This window comes from Capra hircus, chromosome 24 (genome assembly GCF_001704415.2).
Source record: "Capra hircus breed San Clemente chromosome 24, ASM170441v1, whole genome shotgun sequence".
Classification (NCBI taxonomy): Eukaryota; Metazoa; Chordata; class Mammalia; order Artiodactyla; family Bovidae; genus Capra; species Capra hircus.
Genome location: NC_030831.1, coordinates 21,418,908 through 21,437,818, shown reverse-complemented (window position 1 = coordinate 21,437,818; position 18,911 = coordinate 21,418,908). Strand labels below are relative to the sequence as shown.

General features: G+C 39.7%; 1 protein-coding gene across 1 annotated transcript in view; it reads right to left on the bottom strand.

Moving 5' to 3' along the window:
* The window catches only part of RPRD1A (regulation of nuclear pre-mRNA domain containing 1A), a 66,045-nt gene continuing 51,914 nt past the window's right edge, over positions 4,781–18,911 (bottom strand). The window contains exon 7 of the mRNA XM_005696977.3: positions 4,781–8,246. Coding sequence (XP_005697034.1) covers positions 8,097–8,246 — 150 coding nt within the window. The 3' untranslated portion in view covers positions 4,781–8,096. The remainder of the gene's footprint in view (positions 8,247–18,911) is intronic.

Below are 18,911 nucleotides of genomic sequence, written 5' to 3'. Positions count from 1 at the left end.
TGCCCTGGGTTATTTGAATTACTGTTACATTATATAACTACAAGAATTTTTAAATTAATAATATGGAGCTTTTTAAAAAACACTTAGAAAACTTCTTCTATATTAAAATAATTAAGTTTTCTGTATACTATTTCTAAGTCATTTGTTTCAAAAAAACACACTAGCCTTAAAAAAAGATCTAAGCCATGTTATAAAACCTGGGTAAGAAAAAATTATATTTGAACCAATCAGCTGGCTCCATCATTAGCAGTTCAATTTTTATTGGTTCCTGGTGGGAAAATTACACCCAACTAGAAAAAAGAGCTTTATGCCACTTATATAGAACTTTATCATAATTGTAACTGCTGGGCTCATCAATGGACATAAAAGCAAGAAAGAAAAGAAAATCGAACTAGAAAGAAGTTAGAAAGAAGTTAGTCTTTCTTTCCCATGCTTTCTAAGACAGGGAAAGACTAGCAATTCTAACAGGGAGAATGCTGAGCACTAATGACTAGGCTATGGTGTCATGCGCTATCAACTAGATAAAGGTACAAAAAACTGGACATGAAGCATGTCTTAAGTGCTGCAGAGCTCGAACGTCAAAGTGTTACTTGCTCAGTCATGCCCGACTCTTTGCATCCCCCATTGATAATAGCCTATCAGGCTTCTCTGTCCATAGAATGCTCCAGGCAAGAATAGTGGAGTGGGTTGCCATGCTCTCCTCCAGGGGATCTTCCTGACCCAGGGATTGAACCCTCGTCTCTTACACGTCCTGCACTGTCAGGCAGATTCTTTACCACTAGCGCCACCTAGGAAGCTCAAATACCAACTCAAAAGAACTATGAAAACTAAACTTCCCTCACTTAAGCACACTCCAGCTGCAGTCTAACAGCTCAAATCACAAAACCACAACCACCTTATGGCAGTTTATCACCAAATTATACAAATACCTTAACAATCAAACAGCTTGTGAGCTCTCTGCTAGTAACCTGACCCCATAAAAGTACTATAAGATTTTACAACATAAATATCAAGAGCTGGAAAAAGGAGACACTACTAATGTGGTATTTTGAAAAAGCCATGTATTAATATACGATTTAAACTTCTTAAAATTTCTTGTTTAACTTGTATTTCCATAAGTAAACACAAGTTTTATTTGAAACAATAAATATTTCTTTGTATATTTGTAATATGACTTTAAGATGATAAATCTAACTGAACAATGCAACTGAATTTTTCTAAATTATATCTGAATAATAAGCCAATGGCTCTGCATAGCAATTTCCCTTAAATCAAAATTTCAATTTTGTACCTTTTCCATGATGCAGAGAATTCAAATGTGAAACACGTTACTTCCGAAATTCATTTCAGTCATTCCATTTTAATCAGTGATCCATTTATAAAAAGGGCAATAAAGGGACTTCCCTGGTGATCCAGTGGTTAAGAATGTGCATTGCGATGCGGGAGATGTGGGTTGGATCCCTGGTTGGGAAGCTAAGATCCCACATGCCACGGGGCAAGTAAGCCTACGAGCCACAGCTTCTGAGTCGGCGTGTTCTGGAGCCTGTGCGCTGCAACAGAAAGACCCTGTGCAGCCAAGAAAAAGGGGTGCGGGGAGGAAAATGGAGTTTTTCACCTTTGATGGCATCCAGCAAGTTGAAAATAAAATCACAGGGATTTCAGCAATTCAAATGGCTAAACCTGTGGTGTTATAAACATACAAAGGGCTAGTCAGCCTTTTCGATAAGGCAGATGACGGTCGGACTCCAGACTGCATCGCTGTTTCTCCTTTACTCTACCATCCTCAGAAGAAGGATAAGAGATACACTGGACAGAGAAATGAAATAAGAAAATATTTTCATATTTCCTCACCTGAGAAATTTTCCAGGGTGGAGACAGGTGGTTTCCAAAACGTAGAAATAATGCAGATGAAAAGCATTTCTTGGCTTGCCAGAAAAGCGTATTACTTTACAACTGCGTTTGTTGCACCAAGTCCTTTTCTTCCCTCTAAAGCTTTTCCACACTTGACGATAAACTGCTGAGGTAAGCTGTCAACTGTCTAGAACAGTGGTACACAAAACAAACCTGGAACTTCAGTGTGCATCAGGACTGCCCAGAGGGCTTGTGTGAAGGATACACTGCTGGTCTGCAACCTCCCATTTTCCAGTTCAGTAGGTCTGGAGATTGAGACTTCAGCATTGTAAAGAAGTTCCCAGCTGAGGCTAATACTGCTGGCCTATGGAACCACTGGCTTGGAAGAAATATGGTAGTTTAAAAATAAAAGCACACTTTGGTCAATTCTAAAGTGTTATCATATTCCATTCCCACTAGACTGTAAACCTTTTGAGAACAGCCATGCAGTTGAATAATCTCTGTATATCTCAAAAGATTTAATACCTTAAACACAGTATTTACTAAAATGTTGTCTAAGAGTATCCCTAGCAATAGCTCATTCTAACTCTACTTTGTTGATATGAATACAAATAACTGCTTTGAAAAAAGCAATTGGAAATCAAAGTAGGGACTTGCACAGATATTTGCACACCCATGCTTATAGCTGTATTATTCACAATAGTCAAAAGATAGAAGCAATCTCACATGCTGTGCAGCACAGCCAAAAAATAAAAAAATAAATAATAAATACATAAGGTGGAAACAATCCAGGGTCCACTGACAGATGAATGAATAAACAAAATTTGGTGTGTCCATATTACTGAGCATTAAGAAGAAGGAAATGCTGAGACATGATACAACATGAATGAACCTAGAGTGAATTATGCTAAGTTTAACGAGGCAGGCACAAAAGAGCGAATATTTTATAATTCCACTTATATATCTGGGGAAGTCAGATTCATAGAGACAGAGAGTAAAATGGCTGCAAGGACTGAGTTCTAGCTTAACGGGTAGAGTTTTACATGCAGAAGTCTTTGAAGATGTTTTAAAGGTGGGTGGTGGTGATGGCTGCAGAATAATGTTACTCATCAATGTATTTACTGCCAGAGCACACTTTAAAATGGTGAATTTTATGTTACATTTGAAAACAACACAAGGCAGCTGGGTGTCATAGCTTTTCGTAAGCCCCCATTCTTCAGCAATGCTTCCAGTTAACATGTTTCTTTTTAATTTGAATGTTTGCATCGTAACTTCACATTACACAAAATGTGATATGGTGATGGTGGAGCTGCTACACAACATATCAACTTAACAGGCAGCATCGTGTGGTGGTTCTGAAGCATAGGCTCAGAGTCAAACTTGGAGCTGGGTCTGAATCCCAGCTTCACCATTTGACTTGTTCAGGGTATCTAAGGCTTCTCCATGGGCTTCCCTGGTAGCTCAGCTGGTAAAGAATCCACCTGCAATGCAGGAGACCTGGGTTCAATTCCTGGGTCGGGAAGATCCACTGGAGAAGGGATAGGCTACGCACTCCAGTATTCTGGCCTGGAGAGAAATTCCATAGACTGTATAGTCCATGGGGTTGTAAACAGTCAGACACGACTGAGCAACTTGCACTCACTTTAGCTTCTCCATAGGTAAAACTGGAGTAATCAGAGCCATCTATCACAAAAGTTATGTGAAGTGCTTACAGCAGTCCTGGTGTATAAAGTAAATAAGTAAAGTCGCTCAGTCGTGTCCGACTCTTTGTGACCCCGTGGACTGTAGCCTACCAGGCTCCTCCCTCCATGGGATTCTCCAGGCAAGAGTACTGGAGTGGTTGCCATTTCCTTCTCCAGGGGATCTTCCCAACCCAGGGATCGAAGCTGGGTCTCCTGCATTCCAGGCAGACGCTTTAACCTCTGTGCCACCAGGGAAGCAACATATATGTGAGACCTACCATCGGTATGTTATAGACCATAATCTGCTCAGTAGGGCACTATTTCTCAAAGTGCAGTCAAGAATTACCTGCATCAGAATCAAGTAGCTCATTTAAAATGCCGATTTCCAGGTCTATCCCAAATCTTCCAAACAGAATCTCTGGATAGAAGTTCCCCTATAGAAAACCTACTGCCGCAGGGGGAAATAGTGGAATGGCAATGGGAAGCCCCCGAATTCAGATAAAGTGACCAGAGGCCATCCAGGGGTGGGGAACCAGGGGCACTGGCCTAAGGACTAGCTCTCTCGAACTTTCTAGATGGTAAAATCACAGAGAATTCTGATCCACGAGGTATGTGCCCTTCCTGCAAATGTACCGAGAGAGACTTAAGAAAGTTTAAACAGTGCCCTAGAGATTCCTTAGATTTCTAGTATTTTCCAGCTCTGCTATAAATGTGGTGAAAGGACCTGTACTCCAGGGAGTTCAAGGTACTATAAGTGAATCTGCCGATTCAAAGGCACTTAAGACTGTGCAGCAGGTCATAAAAGAAGATGCAGTTTCATTCTCTGCCCAAAGAACTTGCTACATAATGAACTGTAAAACCCATACTCTTATTATCACTTGCAATTGCCTGGAATTACCTGGAATTTTAAGTCATCAAGCAAGTCACAGACTTTAAAGCTGGTCTAGAGCAGTGGTTGTCAAACTCAGTGGCATCAGCATAAAATTGTTAGGAATGTAATCAGGCCTTACCCCAGTACCTCTGAGGGTAGAGCCCCGCAATCTGTAGTTTAATAAGCCCTCCAGGTGCTACTGATGTTCGCTCAAGTTTGGTTCTCACTGACCAAGCAACTGGAATTTCCTTTGGCAGTTTCTCCACCATACCCCTGCTGAATACTTCCAGCACTTTCCTTCCCTCCCAGTCCATCCTCATCTCCCCTCCTCACCCCATATCCACCTGAGCAAATACACAAAAATCATCTGCACATCTCAAAAAGAACGTAAAACTTTATTAAGAACATCTTATATTGTCATCAGATACAACCAAAGAAAAGGGGGTAAAGAAATAGGGAGACTTCATCTTCCCATGTGCTATTGCCACCTCAGAACAGACTCATGTGTGGATGGCTGGAATTATAGATAGCAACAAATGCTCTGTATAAATAAATTCAGTAAGTAACACAATGCTCCCTTTCTATACAGAGAAGAACTGAGTTTACACTTTTAAAAGCTGTGATATAGTGCAACAACTATTAAGACTGCCGCTTAGAAGCTACTTCTTAATAGAATACAAAGCTGTTTAGTAGCTTTATGTTATTTCATACAAATTTTTTGAGTGGAAAATTAAGAAAGGACAGTCTAATTTTCCTAATTAATTTGTACTTTTGAGAGCTTTCTTTCTGAAGATTTCTCAGAACCAGTTCAATAATAATAGATGAGTTGCTCATCTACAATGACAACCAACAACCTGGTTTTAATTTTGCAAATCAAGATGACCAGGTCATCTCAGCTTTTGCTGATCCTGAAAGAGTTCTTATAGAAAAACCCTGATTCAGAGTGCATGTGAGATGAGGCACCAAAACAGCTGCACCTGGACTGGTTTTCCTAGAAGGGGAGGTTGGCTATTGAGCACAGCTGATTTTCCCAGACTCCCAGGCTCCCCCATGTGGTTCTTTTACTTACTGTATTGATGGAAGGAGCAGAGGGAACACCAGGGAATCTGTTCAAATTGCCACTCCAGACAGCTCTATGCACTGTTTGTGGAGAAAAGAGTGATGGTATCCATTCAAACCAAATATGCCTACTGCAAGTATGGTGACATGCTTTTTCCTTGAGGGGCCAGGCCAAGCTGCACTCAAAATGCATGATTTGCCTCATGTACACAGTGAAGAAAATGTTCATGATTTAGAATTTGGTATTAGAGTACCCCCAGCTAACCCAGCTAAAGTTTCTTGAGAAATTTTAGTCCCCCTTTTAGAAAGGAAGGCTATTTACAGCTAAGGCTTACCACATTAACTATCAAGACTTCTAAACTAGACCATATCATTTGTGTTCATGGTCAGTGAATTAACCAACAACTGAAGGCTTATGAAGACTTGGTCAAAGGGCGAAACTGGGGGTAGGATTCAGGTTGAGTATGATCACTTACCACAAATTGCATCAAGCTCTTAAAAAAAAAAGCATTTTTATAATAAATATCTAGAGCAGATACTGGCATTAAAATCAGTATCTAAGTCAGAAGTCTTTCTTAAATGGTGAAAATATTTCAACAAACTTCTAGTAGGTTTCAAATCTTCCCAGGAGTACATAGTTTATAAATTAGTATTAAATGGAAAAAAAAATGTATTTTGAATAATTCACCACTTTAGTAGATCATAAATAAGGTCAAGATGCTACAAAACAAGTTAATACACAAGTTTTCGCTTTCACTTTAACAAAGTGGCATACTTTTGTAACAGGTATGACCAGGTTTCAATAATTGTGCATTCGTCACACCCTCCACCCCCACGCTGAATCCTTTCCTTACGTACCCTACACCTAGGGACAGAGCTACACAAGACAGAGAGACACCCCAGTGCGTAAGTCCGGCTGCTACACACCATTTCCTTAGTGCAGAGTGATGTTACAAATGCTGGTCAGGATCTACTACTTGTAATTTGTCAACCACATTACACGTTCAGTACATTCATGGTTAAGCGGATTAGGTTCCTGGGTGACTTCTCTGTGGGAGTGTTCACAGGGAACCTAATTACTACTGTTCCTGTGGAAAATGTGCCCCGAGTCCCAAAAGTTGACTAAAAACCTTTGGGATATAAGCTATGTATGGGTGGGAACTACTACTAAGTGTGTCTGTTTTGGAGAGGCCAAACCGTTCAAAGCACCATTCTGAAAACTACTGGCTGCTAAGATGAAATACTGGCTTTCTCCTTCACATATAGTAAATTCACTTTAACTATAATTTCTAATACTGAGAAAGAGTGAAGCCATTCAGACTAGTGAGACATAACTGACCTGTGGGATTTAAAAAGCTGTTTTATTGACTAAGATCAATCTTCTTACAACAAAAAGAAAAATGTCTAATATGTAATGAACGGAAAAAAATGTTTATCCTAAATAATCACTGAGTACAAAATCCACAGCTTAACAGTGTGATTTAAAGAGAAAGCAGGAGAGCATGCAATTGCTCTAACACAGGGTTAGAAATAAAAGGTAAAAGTACATTTGTTTTTGGTAATTCTAAATATACAAATATAATATTTACCATATCTACCCTGTAGTGTAGGACTGCTTAATTCCCAAATATACGTAATTCAAAAACCTTAAGGAAACATTAAAAATGTTCCAGGCTACTTTACTGAACATTAATGAATATTGAGTTCATGAGATATTAGAGCTAAAAATACTACTGTTTTTTAAAGTTAAATGGCTAAGAGAATATTAAGGTACCATTATTTTACTCTTCTTTTAATCCCACAAATGCTTTTTATGTTAAGGGGATCAATTATGTTAAAAGGAGCTTGATTTGACAAACAGATTCCAGAATCAGAGTTGTTCTCTTGGTACAATGTCAATTTTTTTTTAAACATTTCCAAAAGCATTTCCATAGCTATCTACCTAAATAACTCTAAACAGCTTTTAATCAAGGGGTCCCTATATAACACTCCTTTTATCCTACACTGTGGCTGTTGGACGGAACCCCTGTTGTGGGAAAGTTCTCCAGGTTCTGATCTGACCCTCAAAACAACATCCATGTTTAGTATTAAATGACCGACCTCTGGGGAATAAGGAATCTAAAGTGTTGAGAGGCACAGAACTGATGTTTTGGTTGAGGAGAAGGGTGAAAATCAAGTTGGAACACCTAGTCCCTTCTACAATCAAGTCCTAACTATACCATAATAAAGTCTCAACCAACCTGATTAGTTCTTACCTTTAGGAATCACATACTATACACTGATTAGATACTGAAGAAAATAAAGAAAAACATTTGAAAATACAGGAAGAAATAGAAACATGGAAATTTCTCACAAGGCCCTGGAGCAAAAAAATTTACAAAAAGATCTTTTGAAAATAATCACTACTTGTGAGCTTAATACACATAGAGATTCACTTTGTTTAAACTAAGTCATGTTAACTTACCAATAAAATAGTAAACAAACCAACATTTTAAACAATTTTATAAATTACCTGTCATTTCTTTTTGTTAATGTCACTCTCTCAACAATATACAAAAATAACACTACAGCACTATCCACCTAACCTGTCTCCAACTCTTGCAAAGTCCTGGGCCTTGGAAAGAGACTGGTCATCAATCTTCAGTGTAGATGTCCCCCGCAAAGGGCAGGTGCATGTGGCTGCCAGTGACATTGGGCAATCGAGATAAGTCCGGCAGGCTCTGGATCCGGGACCTGAGTTCTTTGCGCACCAGGGAAACTCTGGCTAACTTGCGCTTGTATTCCTGTAACATCAAACCACTCTCATTAGCACTGTGGGAGTTCAGAGAGGACCCATCTAGCTTATCCAGCTAATGCTCTGCAGAAAATCTGACAAAGCACTCAGTTTATGCTGAAAAACAAGATTATGTGAGCCTTAGGATCAAGAGAGGGATTTGGGAAATACTCAAGTAGAGAAACTCATTCTTAGGAAAAACTACAATTTTAAATTGCTGCTTCACACCTGTAAAAAAAGATTAACATATTAATGTATCAATATTTAACTGAAGCACATAGGATTCTCAGGTATACCGGGGCAAGGATAATAAAAAGTATATATTTATTTCCACAAGCTTAAAATAAAATTTAGCAGTGTTTTTGACTATAAATGCTGGCAAAAAAACCACAGGAGTATGATCAGTATCTTCGAGTTTATCTCGAATAGAAACCAGATGCTTCATTATTATATCATTTTTCACATTTATCAGTACTTTGAAATGATTAGACCAACTGCTAGTATTACTTACCAGTAAAGAACCATGTATTACTGTACAAGTTTTATTACTTCAATAACTATTTCAATATAACTTTTTCCTATTGTAATGTTACGCATTTTATTTTCTACATTTAAAATATTTAACTTGAGAAGGGGTCCAAGGCTTCATAGGCTCACCGAAGGATCTCAATGGCACAAAAGGAAAAAAACTTAGGAAACCCTGCAAACAGCAGACTAAGGTGTCGGACTAGAAACCAATAAAGATCATGTCTGGCTTAGGGGGAACAGGCCATTCTCTGCAGCAGAAATATCTTTTATTAATAACCGAAGTTTTTAGACTTCAACCAGAAGAGAGGAACCTTCTTTACTCCATCACCTAGTAGAGGCAGGGTGCGAAGAGGGGAATCAAAAAGTTGACTATTATTTCCTCTGTAAAGACTAGAAACTTTTCCGCCCTCTGACCAAGGGTTAAGCTCCCCGAGACAGAGCAGGTGAGTAAGAAGTCTTCATCTGGGGCAGAAGGCCTACCCACAAGGAGCCCCTTTTTGTTTCTCAACTCTGACTGAATTTCCTAGGAAATTTCTGGAGAAACTCAGAATTCTCAGAAGAACACCAGCCTCACTGACCATCAATTAAATGAGAACCTCTGGAAGCAGGTTCAGAGCTCTTGAATTTTGTAAAAGCTCCCCCAAAGGATGCTAATATACGAGCCACTTCTCTATAGGTTTTGTCTAAAAATGAAATCAGGGAAGCTTCTCTGTATTACTGAGTTCCCTCTTTTAAAGAACAACCATTAATATGCCTGGGGAAAGGAGTCAGTCAGAATTACTATATCCCGACCACTCTAAGGCAACGTGGGAAAGAGGGTTTCTGAAGCACACTGGGGAAGTGAGCACCCAGGCAGACAAAGCCAACGAGGTTGAAAGCTGGGCACGCTGTAGGACAGCTTTGGACACATGAGAGAGGTGTCGATTCTTGCCCTGTCTGCCTGTCCTTGCACTTTTAATCCATCATGAAGGTAGAGGTTGAGTAACGGAGTTTAATAGGGATCTAAAACCTCAAGGTTACGACTTTCCTGTTCCCTTTTCCCCTTTGCCAGTGACACTCTGGCACAGCAGGTAGGTTTCAGTACAGCAGTTCCGAGTGGCACACAGCAGAGCAGCTAGGTGTTCATTCTAGATACACACTTTTCAGTCCATACACATCTCCACCTTTAGCACACTTCCTCAGAATACTCTGGTGGGGGCGGGGGCAAACACATACCTCCATCTGTCCCATCTGTGTGCATGCTCAGGGGCTTCAGCTGTCTCTGACTCTGAGACCCCATGGCAGGCTCCTGTCCATGGGATTTCCCAGCAAGAATACTGGAGTGGGTTGCCATGGCCTCCTCCAGGTCTTCCTCACCCAGGGATAGAACCCATGGCTCCTACGTCTCCTGCATAGCAGGCAGATTCTTTACCACTGAGCTACCAGGGAAGCCCCCATTTGTCCCTGTTTGTACTAAATCGTTCTTTAATAAATAACACCTAAAGTACTCCGAGGTTAGCACGATAGATTCAGATGCTGTTCAAACATGCACAGAAGTAATTTCTCTGCTCCTCTTGAGGCTAGATGTCCTGAGAAGTCTCATGTGCTTTTAGTGATCATTACTGCCCATCCTAATTTCAAGTTTCTAGCAACCACACAGGCTGTTCTTGTTACTGAGATTTATCTCAATCCTTCGATTCAAAGGATCTATGGCAATTAAAAGCCCTTTACCAACTGGTGACATTGCATACAAAAAAGTGGTAAACATAAACAAAAGCTGCCCTTTACTGGATGTCCACTGATACACCAGGCATTAAAAAAAGAACCCATTTCATCCTCTCAGTAATCCTGTGAGAAGACTGATTATCCCTCACAAACAGTAAAAATCAGGCTTTCTTCAATTAGGAACAAAAGTAGTAACCAAAAATTTTCTTCTACTGTTAGAATCAGACTTTCATCTGAAAGACAAAAGATTTAAGAAGTTGTAGTTAACCATCTGATGCTAGCCTCAAGAAAAAAACAGAAGAAACCTGATTACCCAATTTTATGATCCAGGCCACAGTTCTAAAGGTCTTAAATTGCCTCACTGGATTCCACAGGCTGGTTTCCTATGGCAACGATGCTTACAGTAAGAGGTGTGTGTTGTTCTGAAACTGAGGTCTACCTCAGACATGGAGGTTGAGAATACTGGGGCACTGATAACCCTGGCCCACCGCCCCTATCCACCCCAACGCCCCATTCCCCCGCCGTTCAGGAGGTAGCAGTCTTCACAAGCAGCTGAGAGGAACACAGGCTGCTGCACCCCTCCCCTCCACCTAGAGTTCAGGTCCTATAGCAGGGGGAGCATTTAGAGAAAAGCCTGCCATCGTCTCCACCCATAGTTCCACAGTCCCGACTCACAGACTTTACAGGAGGAAAGAAACAGGCAATAAAACAGCGCCCTCCTGGGGTAGGAACAAATATCTAACTGACCTCAAAACAAAATCAGTATCTGGGAGAGATTCCTGCACTCCCATGTTCACCGCAGCATTGTTCACAATACCCAAGACACGGAAACAACCTAAGTCTCTGCCAACGGATGAACGCATAAAGATGTGGTACGTATGTACAATGGAGCACTCAGCCACGAGAATGAAGGCAATTCTGTCATTTGCAACAACCTGGACAAACCTAGAAGACACTGCTGTTGTTTATGGTCACTAAGCTGGGTTTGACACTTTTGTGACCCCATGAATTGTAGCCCGCCAGACTCCTTGGTCCATGGGATTCTCCAGGCAAGAATACTGGAGTGGGTTGTCGTTTCCTTTTCCAGGGGATCTTCCCAACACAGGGACTGAACCCAAGTCTTCGGCATTGCAGGTGGATTCTTTACCACTTGGTAAAAAAATTAGCCAAAGACAAATACTACGTAATCTCACTTACATGTAGACCCTTAAAAAAAAAGATGAACTTACAGAAACAGAGTAAGAGTGATGCTGACCAGGGACTGGGGTGCTGGGCAGGGGGAGATGGGAAGATGCCAGTCAATGGTAGAAGCCTTCAGTTATAAAATGAATATGCTCTGGAGATCTAATGTCGAGATGCTGATTACAGTCAATAATACTGAGTACACCTGGTATCTGCTGAGAGTAGACCTTATGTTCTCATCACCAAAAAGGAGACAAAAAGTAACGCTGTGTAGTGAGGAATATATTAATTAACCTGATTGTTAGTAATTATTTTACAAAGAATACTTCTGTCAAATTATCCCACCATTCTCTGTAAATATACACAATTTTATGTGACAGTTTCACCTCAATGAAGCTGAAGCTGGGGGCAAAGAAACATCTCTTTTTATTCTTAGTAAATAAAAAAGGCCACTACAGCTAAGTCCCTTTTACTTTTCTCATTCTTTTCTAACTAAACCTGCATTTTGCAAAAACGGCTTTCAAAATTTTTGTATTTTAACCTAAAAAGCTTCTTTTTCCTACAAGAATTTAGCTCTGTTCCAGCAACAAAGAGGATCTGAATTCAAAGTTGAAAAAAAAAAAATGCTGAAAAGCCAAAGCATTAAAAAATCAGGCCCTTTCCCTTAGTAATAAATACTGAACTGATATATACACCCTTCACTGCAAAAGTACAGTGTTCTATTTCGTCTTTTTAAAATTTTTATTTTTTAATTGAAATATAGTTGATTTATAGTTATTGTAAACCCTCTGGTGTACAACAAAAATGATTAAGTTATATAGAACATACGTAAAAGAATGTATCTATATTATGTTCTTTCTCAGATCCCTTCCCATTAAGGAAGGGTTAAGAATATAAGGGTTAAGATGTTGAATATAGTTCCCTCTGCTATCCAGTACGTCCTTGTCATCTACTTTAGATACAGTAGTCTATATCTGTCCATCTCAAATTCCAGTCTATCCCTTCCAGCCTTTCCCCCTTTGGTCTCTTTTTTCTTTTGTTCTCTTCTGTGATTTGTTGACTATCTTCAGTACTTTTTTGGATTACTTCTTGTTTATATCTTCTATACATTTTGGGGTTTGCGATTACCCTGAGGTTTTGGTATAGTCGTCTATATAAACACGCATGTTGTAAGTCACTGATCTTTCAATTTCAAACACATTTTAAATACTCTGCCATTTATACTCTCCTTCTCTCTAGGTTACATTTTGATAAGGTATTTTACATCTAATTGCTCTGTATATCCTTTAACTGCTTACTGTGGACACAGGTGTGATTTTACTACTTTTGTCTTTTAATCTTTCTAGCTTGTGTGTGGGTGATTTCCTTAATGTTTTCTTTTACCTGTGAGCTTTTTCATCTCTTAGCCTGTCTCTGGTTGTGGCCTTTTCTTTTTCAGCTAGAGAAGTTCCTTAAACATTTTTTTGTAAAGCTGGTCTGGTGGTGCTGAATTCTTCTACCTGTTACTTCTCTATAAAAGCTTTTGATTATCCATCAAATCTGAAGGAGAGTCTTGTGGGTAAAGTATTCTTGGTTGTAGGCTTTTCCATTTCACTCATTTCTGGCCTGCAGTTTCTGCTAAAAAAATGAGCTGCCATTTTTTGAACCAATATTTTACCTCATTTCCTGCCAACTGTTTACATGAGTTATTTTACTTCTCCCTTGTTATTCCCCACTCATTCAACAAGGCCTCTATTTTTATTCTTAATTTACTTGCCAGATCTCCACCAACACCACACTCAAACGGCAATGCTCATGTATATTTCAATATCAATCAATCAGGAGGTGCAATCTATCTTGTGTGCAGTGAAAGTGGGGTAGAGCTAGGTTGAAATTTGAACCACTAGAAACACTCTTCTTTACAGCTAATATTGAGTATCTCATGTTGTGTCCAAATTTTCTCATTTCACAGGACCTATTTTAAGATCAATCTTTGCCACAGAAGCTTTTCCTACTGTGGTTTCACACCTGCTACTATTCAAGTTAGTTCTGAACCTAAATACTGCTGTTCTGTTCTCTGGTTTTTATATCCATAACTGGGGAAAACACACTTCGTGTCTACCTGTATTCCTTATAGTGTCCAGCAGAGCACAGGGTATGAACAAGTAGGTCCCCAGTGGATTCTCCTGGAATTAAGTCAAAAGATCTGGATACAAGTACTACTGTGAAAATGCTGCACTCAATATGCCAGTAAATTTGGAAAACTCAGCAGTGGCCACAGGACTGGAAAGGTCACTTTTCATTCCAATGCCAAAGAAGGTTCAAACTACTGCACAAATGCACTCATCTCACATGCTAGCAAAGTAATGCTCAAAATTCTCCAAGCCAGGCTTCAACAGTACATGAACCAAGAACTTCTAGATGTTCACGCTGGATATAGAAAAGGCAGAGGAACCAGAGATCGAATTGCCAACATCCACTGGATCATAGAAAAAGCAAGAGAATTCCAGAAAAACATCTACTTCTGCTTCACTGACCATGCTTAAGCCTTTGTGTGGATCACAACAAACTGTGGAAAATTCTTAGAGACGGGAATACTTGACCACCTTACCTGCCTCCTGAGAAACCAGTTTGCAGGTCAAGAAGCAACAGTTAGAATCAGACATGGAACAATGCACTGGTTCCAAATTGGGAAAGGAGTACGTCAAGGCTGTATATTGTCACCTTGCTTATTTAACTTATATGCAGAGTACAACATGTGAAATGCCATGGTGGATGAAGCACAAGCTGGAATCACGACTGCTGGGAAAAATATCAATAACCTCAGAAATGCAGATGACACCAGCCATATTGCAGAAAGCAAAGAGGAACTGAAGAGCCTCTTGATGAAGTGAAAGAGGAGTGAAAAAGCTGGCTTAAAACTCAACATTCAAAAAACTAAGATCACAGCATCTGGTCCCATCACTTCATGGCAAAAAAAGGGGAAACAATGGAAATATTGAGTTTATTTTCTTGGGCTCCAAAATCTCTGAGGATGGTGACTGTAGCCATGAAACTAAGAGACGCTTGCTCCTTGGAAGAAAAGCTATGACCAACCTAGACAGCATATTAAAAAGCAGAGACGTTACTTTGCCGACAAAGGTCTGTTTAGTCAAAGCTATGGTCTTTCCAGCAGTCATGTATGAATGCGAGAGTTGGACCATAAAAAAGTTGAGCGCCAAAGAATTGATGCTTTTGAACTGTAGTGTTGGAGAAGATACTTGAGAGTCCCTTGGACAACAAGGAAATCCAACCAGTTGATAGTAAAGGCAATCAGTTCTGAATATTCATTGGAAAGACTGATGCTGAAGCTGAATCTCCAATACTTTAGCCACCTGATGTAAAGAACGACTCTTTGGAAAAGACCCTGATGCTGGGAAAATTTGAAGGCAGGAGAATGGGACGACAGAGAATGAGATGGGGTCACCGATTCAGTGAACACGAATTTGAGCAAGCTCTGGGAGCTGGTGATGGACAGGGAAGCTCGGCGTGCTGCAGTCCATGGGGTCGCTGGGTCAGACACAGCTGAGTGACTGAACTGAACTGCTTCCTCCATTTATTACCTATAATCTTAGGCAACATGCCCCAAGATTATCTAAGCCTCAGTTGCTTCCTTTATACAATATGGGTATCTATTTTATTGGGCTGTGAGGCCTAAATAAGTTAATTTTGGAAGTTTTCAAACCATGAAGCGTCATATGACTGTGGTCATCATTCTGAGATGGCATCAGAACCATTGTGCACCAAGAACAGCCAAGAAAATAAATGTCCTGAAATGCGGATTTCTTAGTCACTTTAGGGCTGACCCAGATACAGTTGTTCTAACATTCCAGTTCTTAAAATAAATGTCTTCACTATTTCTGAATTTAAATGTATATATAAGGGCAAACTTTTTCTTGCAGATGTCACTAAGAAGTCTGCTCTCTTCTTTCATACATGACTATGACTTAAAAAAAACAAACTTAAGAGTGAATTTCAATTGTGTCCAGGTGAGGATCGTTAATAGCCAATAAAGGCTGCAGTCAACAGTTTCAAGCATCATGCCTACCATGCTCCAGCCCTTCCTTCCTACCTACTTCCTGAGGGACAGCTGCTGCAGCAGAAAAGGAAAACATCAAGTTAGGAAGCCCAGTCCTGATTCTAGTGAGCAAGCTGTGTAGCTTCTCTAGGAACCGAGTCTGAGTGTAATCCAGGTTCCAGAATACTCTGAACACAAGGTTTTGACAAATCATTCTTTCATCTGTGGAATCAATCTTCAGCGTCCCCTTCAAGTATAAAATGATTGGGCCAGGTAACAACCAGTTTTAAAAGACATACATACTAGGATATTTTTTTAGTCAAGAAAACATGGACATCCTAGCATGTTGGGGTTATTAAAGACTTTCCCCACAACAGTTACTTCTTAAAGATGATGTCAGTAATGTTTCCACATGACATCTTATTTATATAGTATTCTTAGGTGTACCTATGCAAACACCTAAGCAATTTAATTTCTCCCTTTATGACTGTATGTATCCTTAGTTGAAATTTGATAGTAACATACTTGAGAATCTTGGGTTACAATGAATTAATGTTAAAGGTAGAGCTAGTTATCTTCATTCCGAACAGTATCAAGACATAATCTTCAGAACATATTAGAAGAACCCCTTAGGTTGATGGTAATGCTCACAATCCTGGTTCCTTTTATTGTTCTTCTGCAGAACTCTAAATGGCTTTGTTCTTTGATATGTATTTTATTATGTCTTTTGCCTCTCTCTAGATGTTATCAAGTCTTTCTTATATGACTTTCTTCAAATAACTATTAATAGAAGCTCCAATTCTCACTTTTGAGAATCCACCATAATTTACTTCATTGTGTTTTTCCTGGTGTTGGGACTCTTTGCTAGGTTAGACAGGAAAAGTTAACCAAAGAATTTAATATCAATCAAGATTTTTTTATTACCCCCTTTTTTTCGAAACAAGGCCAAGAAATTCCACGGTGTCAGGAAAATTAGTCAAGTCTGTGTCGTTTCCAGAGAACAGAGTATAAAGCAGGTAAAGATCTCAGTAGTTTGCCCTAACCTGTCATCTAGAAAACAAATACCCAAATTTAGTTTGGTATACAGTCCTGAAGTTTTTCAAAATTATAATAATTAAAATATTCTAAAAATATCAAATCCTTTCTATTTTCTTTTCACAGTATCCTATTTGTCTCTGATGGGCCCATTTTTCCTTGACCATCTGCAGAAAAGTTCTACCTTTTAGTGCGGAATACTTTAGCATAAATGACTGTTATCTAGCACTGTCTTACATCATTCAGCTCCTTTGAGGGCTCACTATCATTTTCTTAAGTATTCTAAAAGCAGATTTTACCTTAAAATATCCTTGAAAAAGGTAATTCCCACCTGTTAATAAGTTATGATTCTACTAGCACAAGATTCAATATTTACTCAGGGACTAAGATTTCTGCAGGGAACCCAATGCCTACCTGGCTATCAGCTAGGTTTTTAAAAAGTCAGTAATGCTAAATTATGAGGGTAGATACTGTTACAAATAAGCTTTATACATTTCTAGATTCATCAAGTATGATCCTAATTAAAATTTTGATGTGCTGACTAAATGTCAAACACAGTTCTAAGTGGCCCATTTAATCTTCATAGGAAGAGATTATCATCATCCATGCATTACAGGGCTTCCCTGGTGGTTCAGCTGGTAAGGAATCTGCCTGCAATGCCGGAGACCTGGGTTCACTCCCTGGGTTGGAAAGATCCCCTGGAAATGGGAATGGCTACCCACTCCAGTATTCTGGCCTGGAGAACTCCATGGACAGTATAGTCCATGGGGTCACAAAGAACTGGACAGGACTGAGTGACTTTCACAGATAATAAAACTAAAGTACAACCGCTGCTGCTGCTGTTCAGCCGCTCAGTCATGTCCAATTCTTTATGACCCCATGGACTGCAGTCCACCAGGCTCCTCTGTCCATGGGATTTCCCAGGCAAGAATACTGGAGTGTATTTCCTTCTCCAGGGAATCTTCCCGACCCAAGGATCAAAATTGCATCTCCTGCTTGGCAGGCAGATTCTCTACCACTGAGCCACCAGGGAAGTCCAAAGCACAATTAACCACTCGTTAAGAAACTTCCTCTAAAGTCAACAAAGGCTGCAAACCGACAATCTGGCTTCAGAGTCTTCATATTTAACCATTATTCTATCTTACCTCTCATATCTAGAATTGTTACTGGTATGGGTATTCTGAAGAAGTATTATCCAGCTGAAATCTACCTTACATCGAATATAGGATTACCACAATCACAGGACCAACAGGTCCCTAAAACTCAAAACCCAACACATTAAGGAAACAAATTGTGACTTATAGTAGGTAGTCTATCCCTTCATTAAAACACCTCTGGAATTTCCAGTAGTGGAGAGATGTCATTTTCACATGAGTAACAGAATATAGGCTTAAAGATTAAAAAAAAGGGGGGGGGGGAGGGGACCAATGATAGTAATAGCAGCAACACAGAGACACAAGAGAAAAGAAACAAGAAAAGTTAAAGGGCCAGTCCAATCAGAAATGATAACCAACATTTCAGGGAAGTTGAACCTATTGCCAATTATCACTTTTGACATTGGAAGGGGAGCATGAGCCAGAAGCCTACAGGCCACTTCTCTGAGTAACTTCAAAATCAAATGGAAAGAAGGAATTTAAGGAAGTGAGATGTAACACATTAATTTTTCTACTCATCTTATATTTACCCTAGGAAGTAGACTTAATCACGCTTTCTTGAAATTTTGTTACCTTTTAGCCTAAATTATTTTCATCTCCTGTGTGCCTTTTAGTCTCACTCCCTAAGAAAATGTTACCCAGTTACTAAAGAATCACACTATCTCAGTGTCATGGAGGTCAGCTAATTCGGTATTTCCCAAATTGGGTGTCCAGTAGCTTTTCCAGTATGTCATGTATGGATGTGAGAGTTGAACTACAAAGAAAGCTGAGCATCGAATTGATGCTTTTGAACTGTGGTGTTGGAGAAGACTCTTGAGAGTCCCTTGGACTGCAAGGAGATCCAACCAGTCAATCTTAAAGGAAATCTGTCCTGAATATTCATTGGACGGACTGATGCTGAAGCTGAATCTCCAATACTTTGGCCACCTGATGCGAAGAACTGACTCATTGGAAAAGACCCTGATGCTGGGAAAGAGTAAAGGTGGGAGAAGGGGATGACAGAGGATGAGATGGTTGGATGGCATCAGCGATTCGA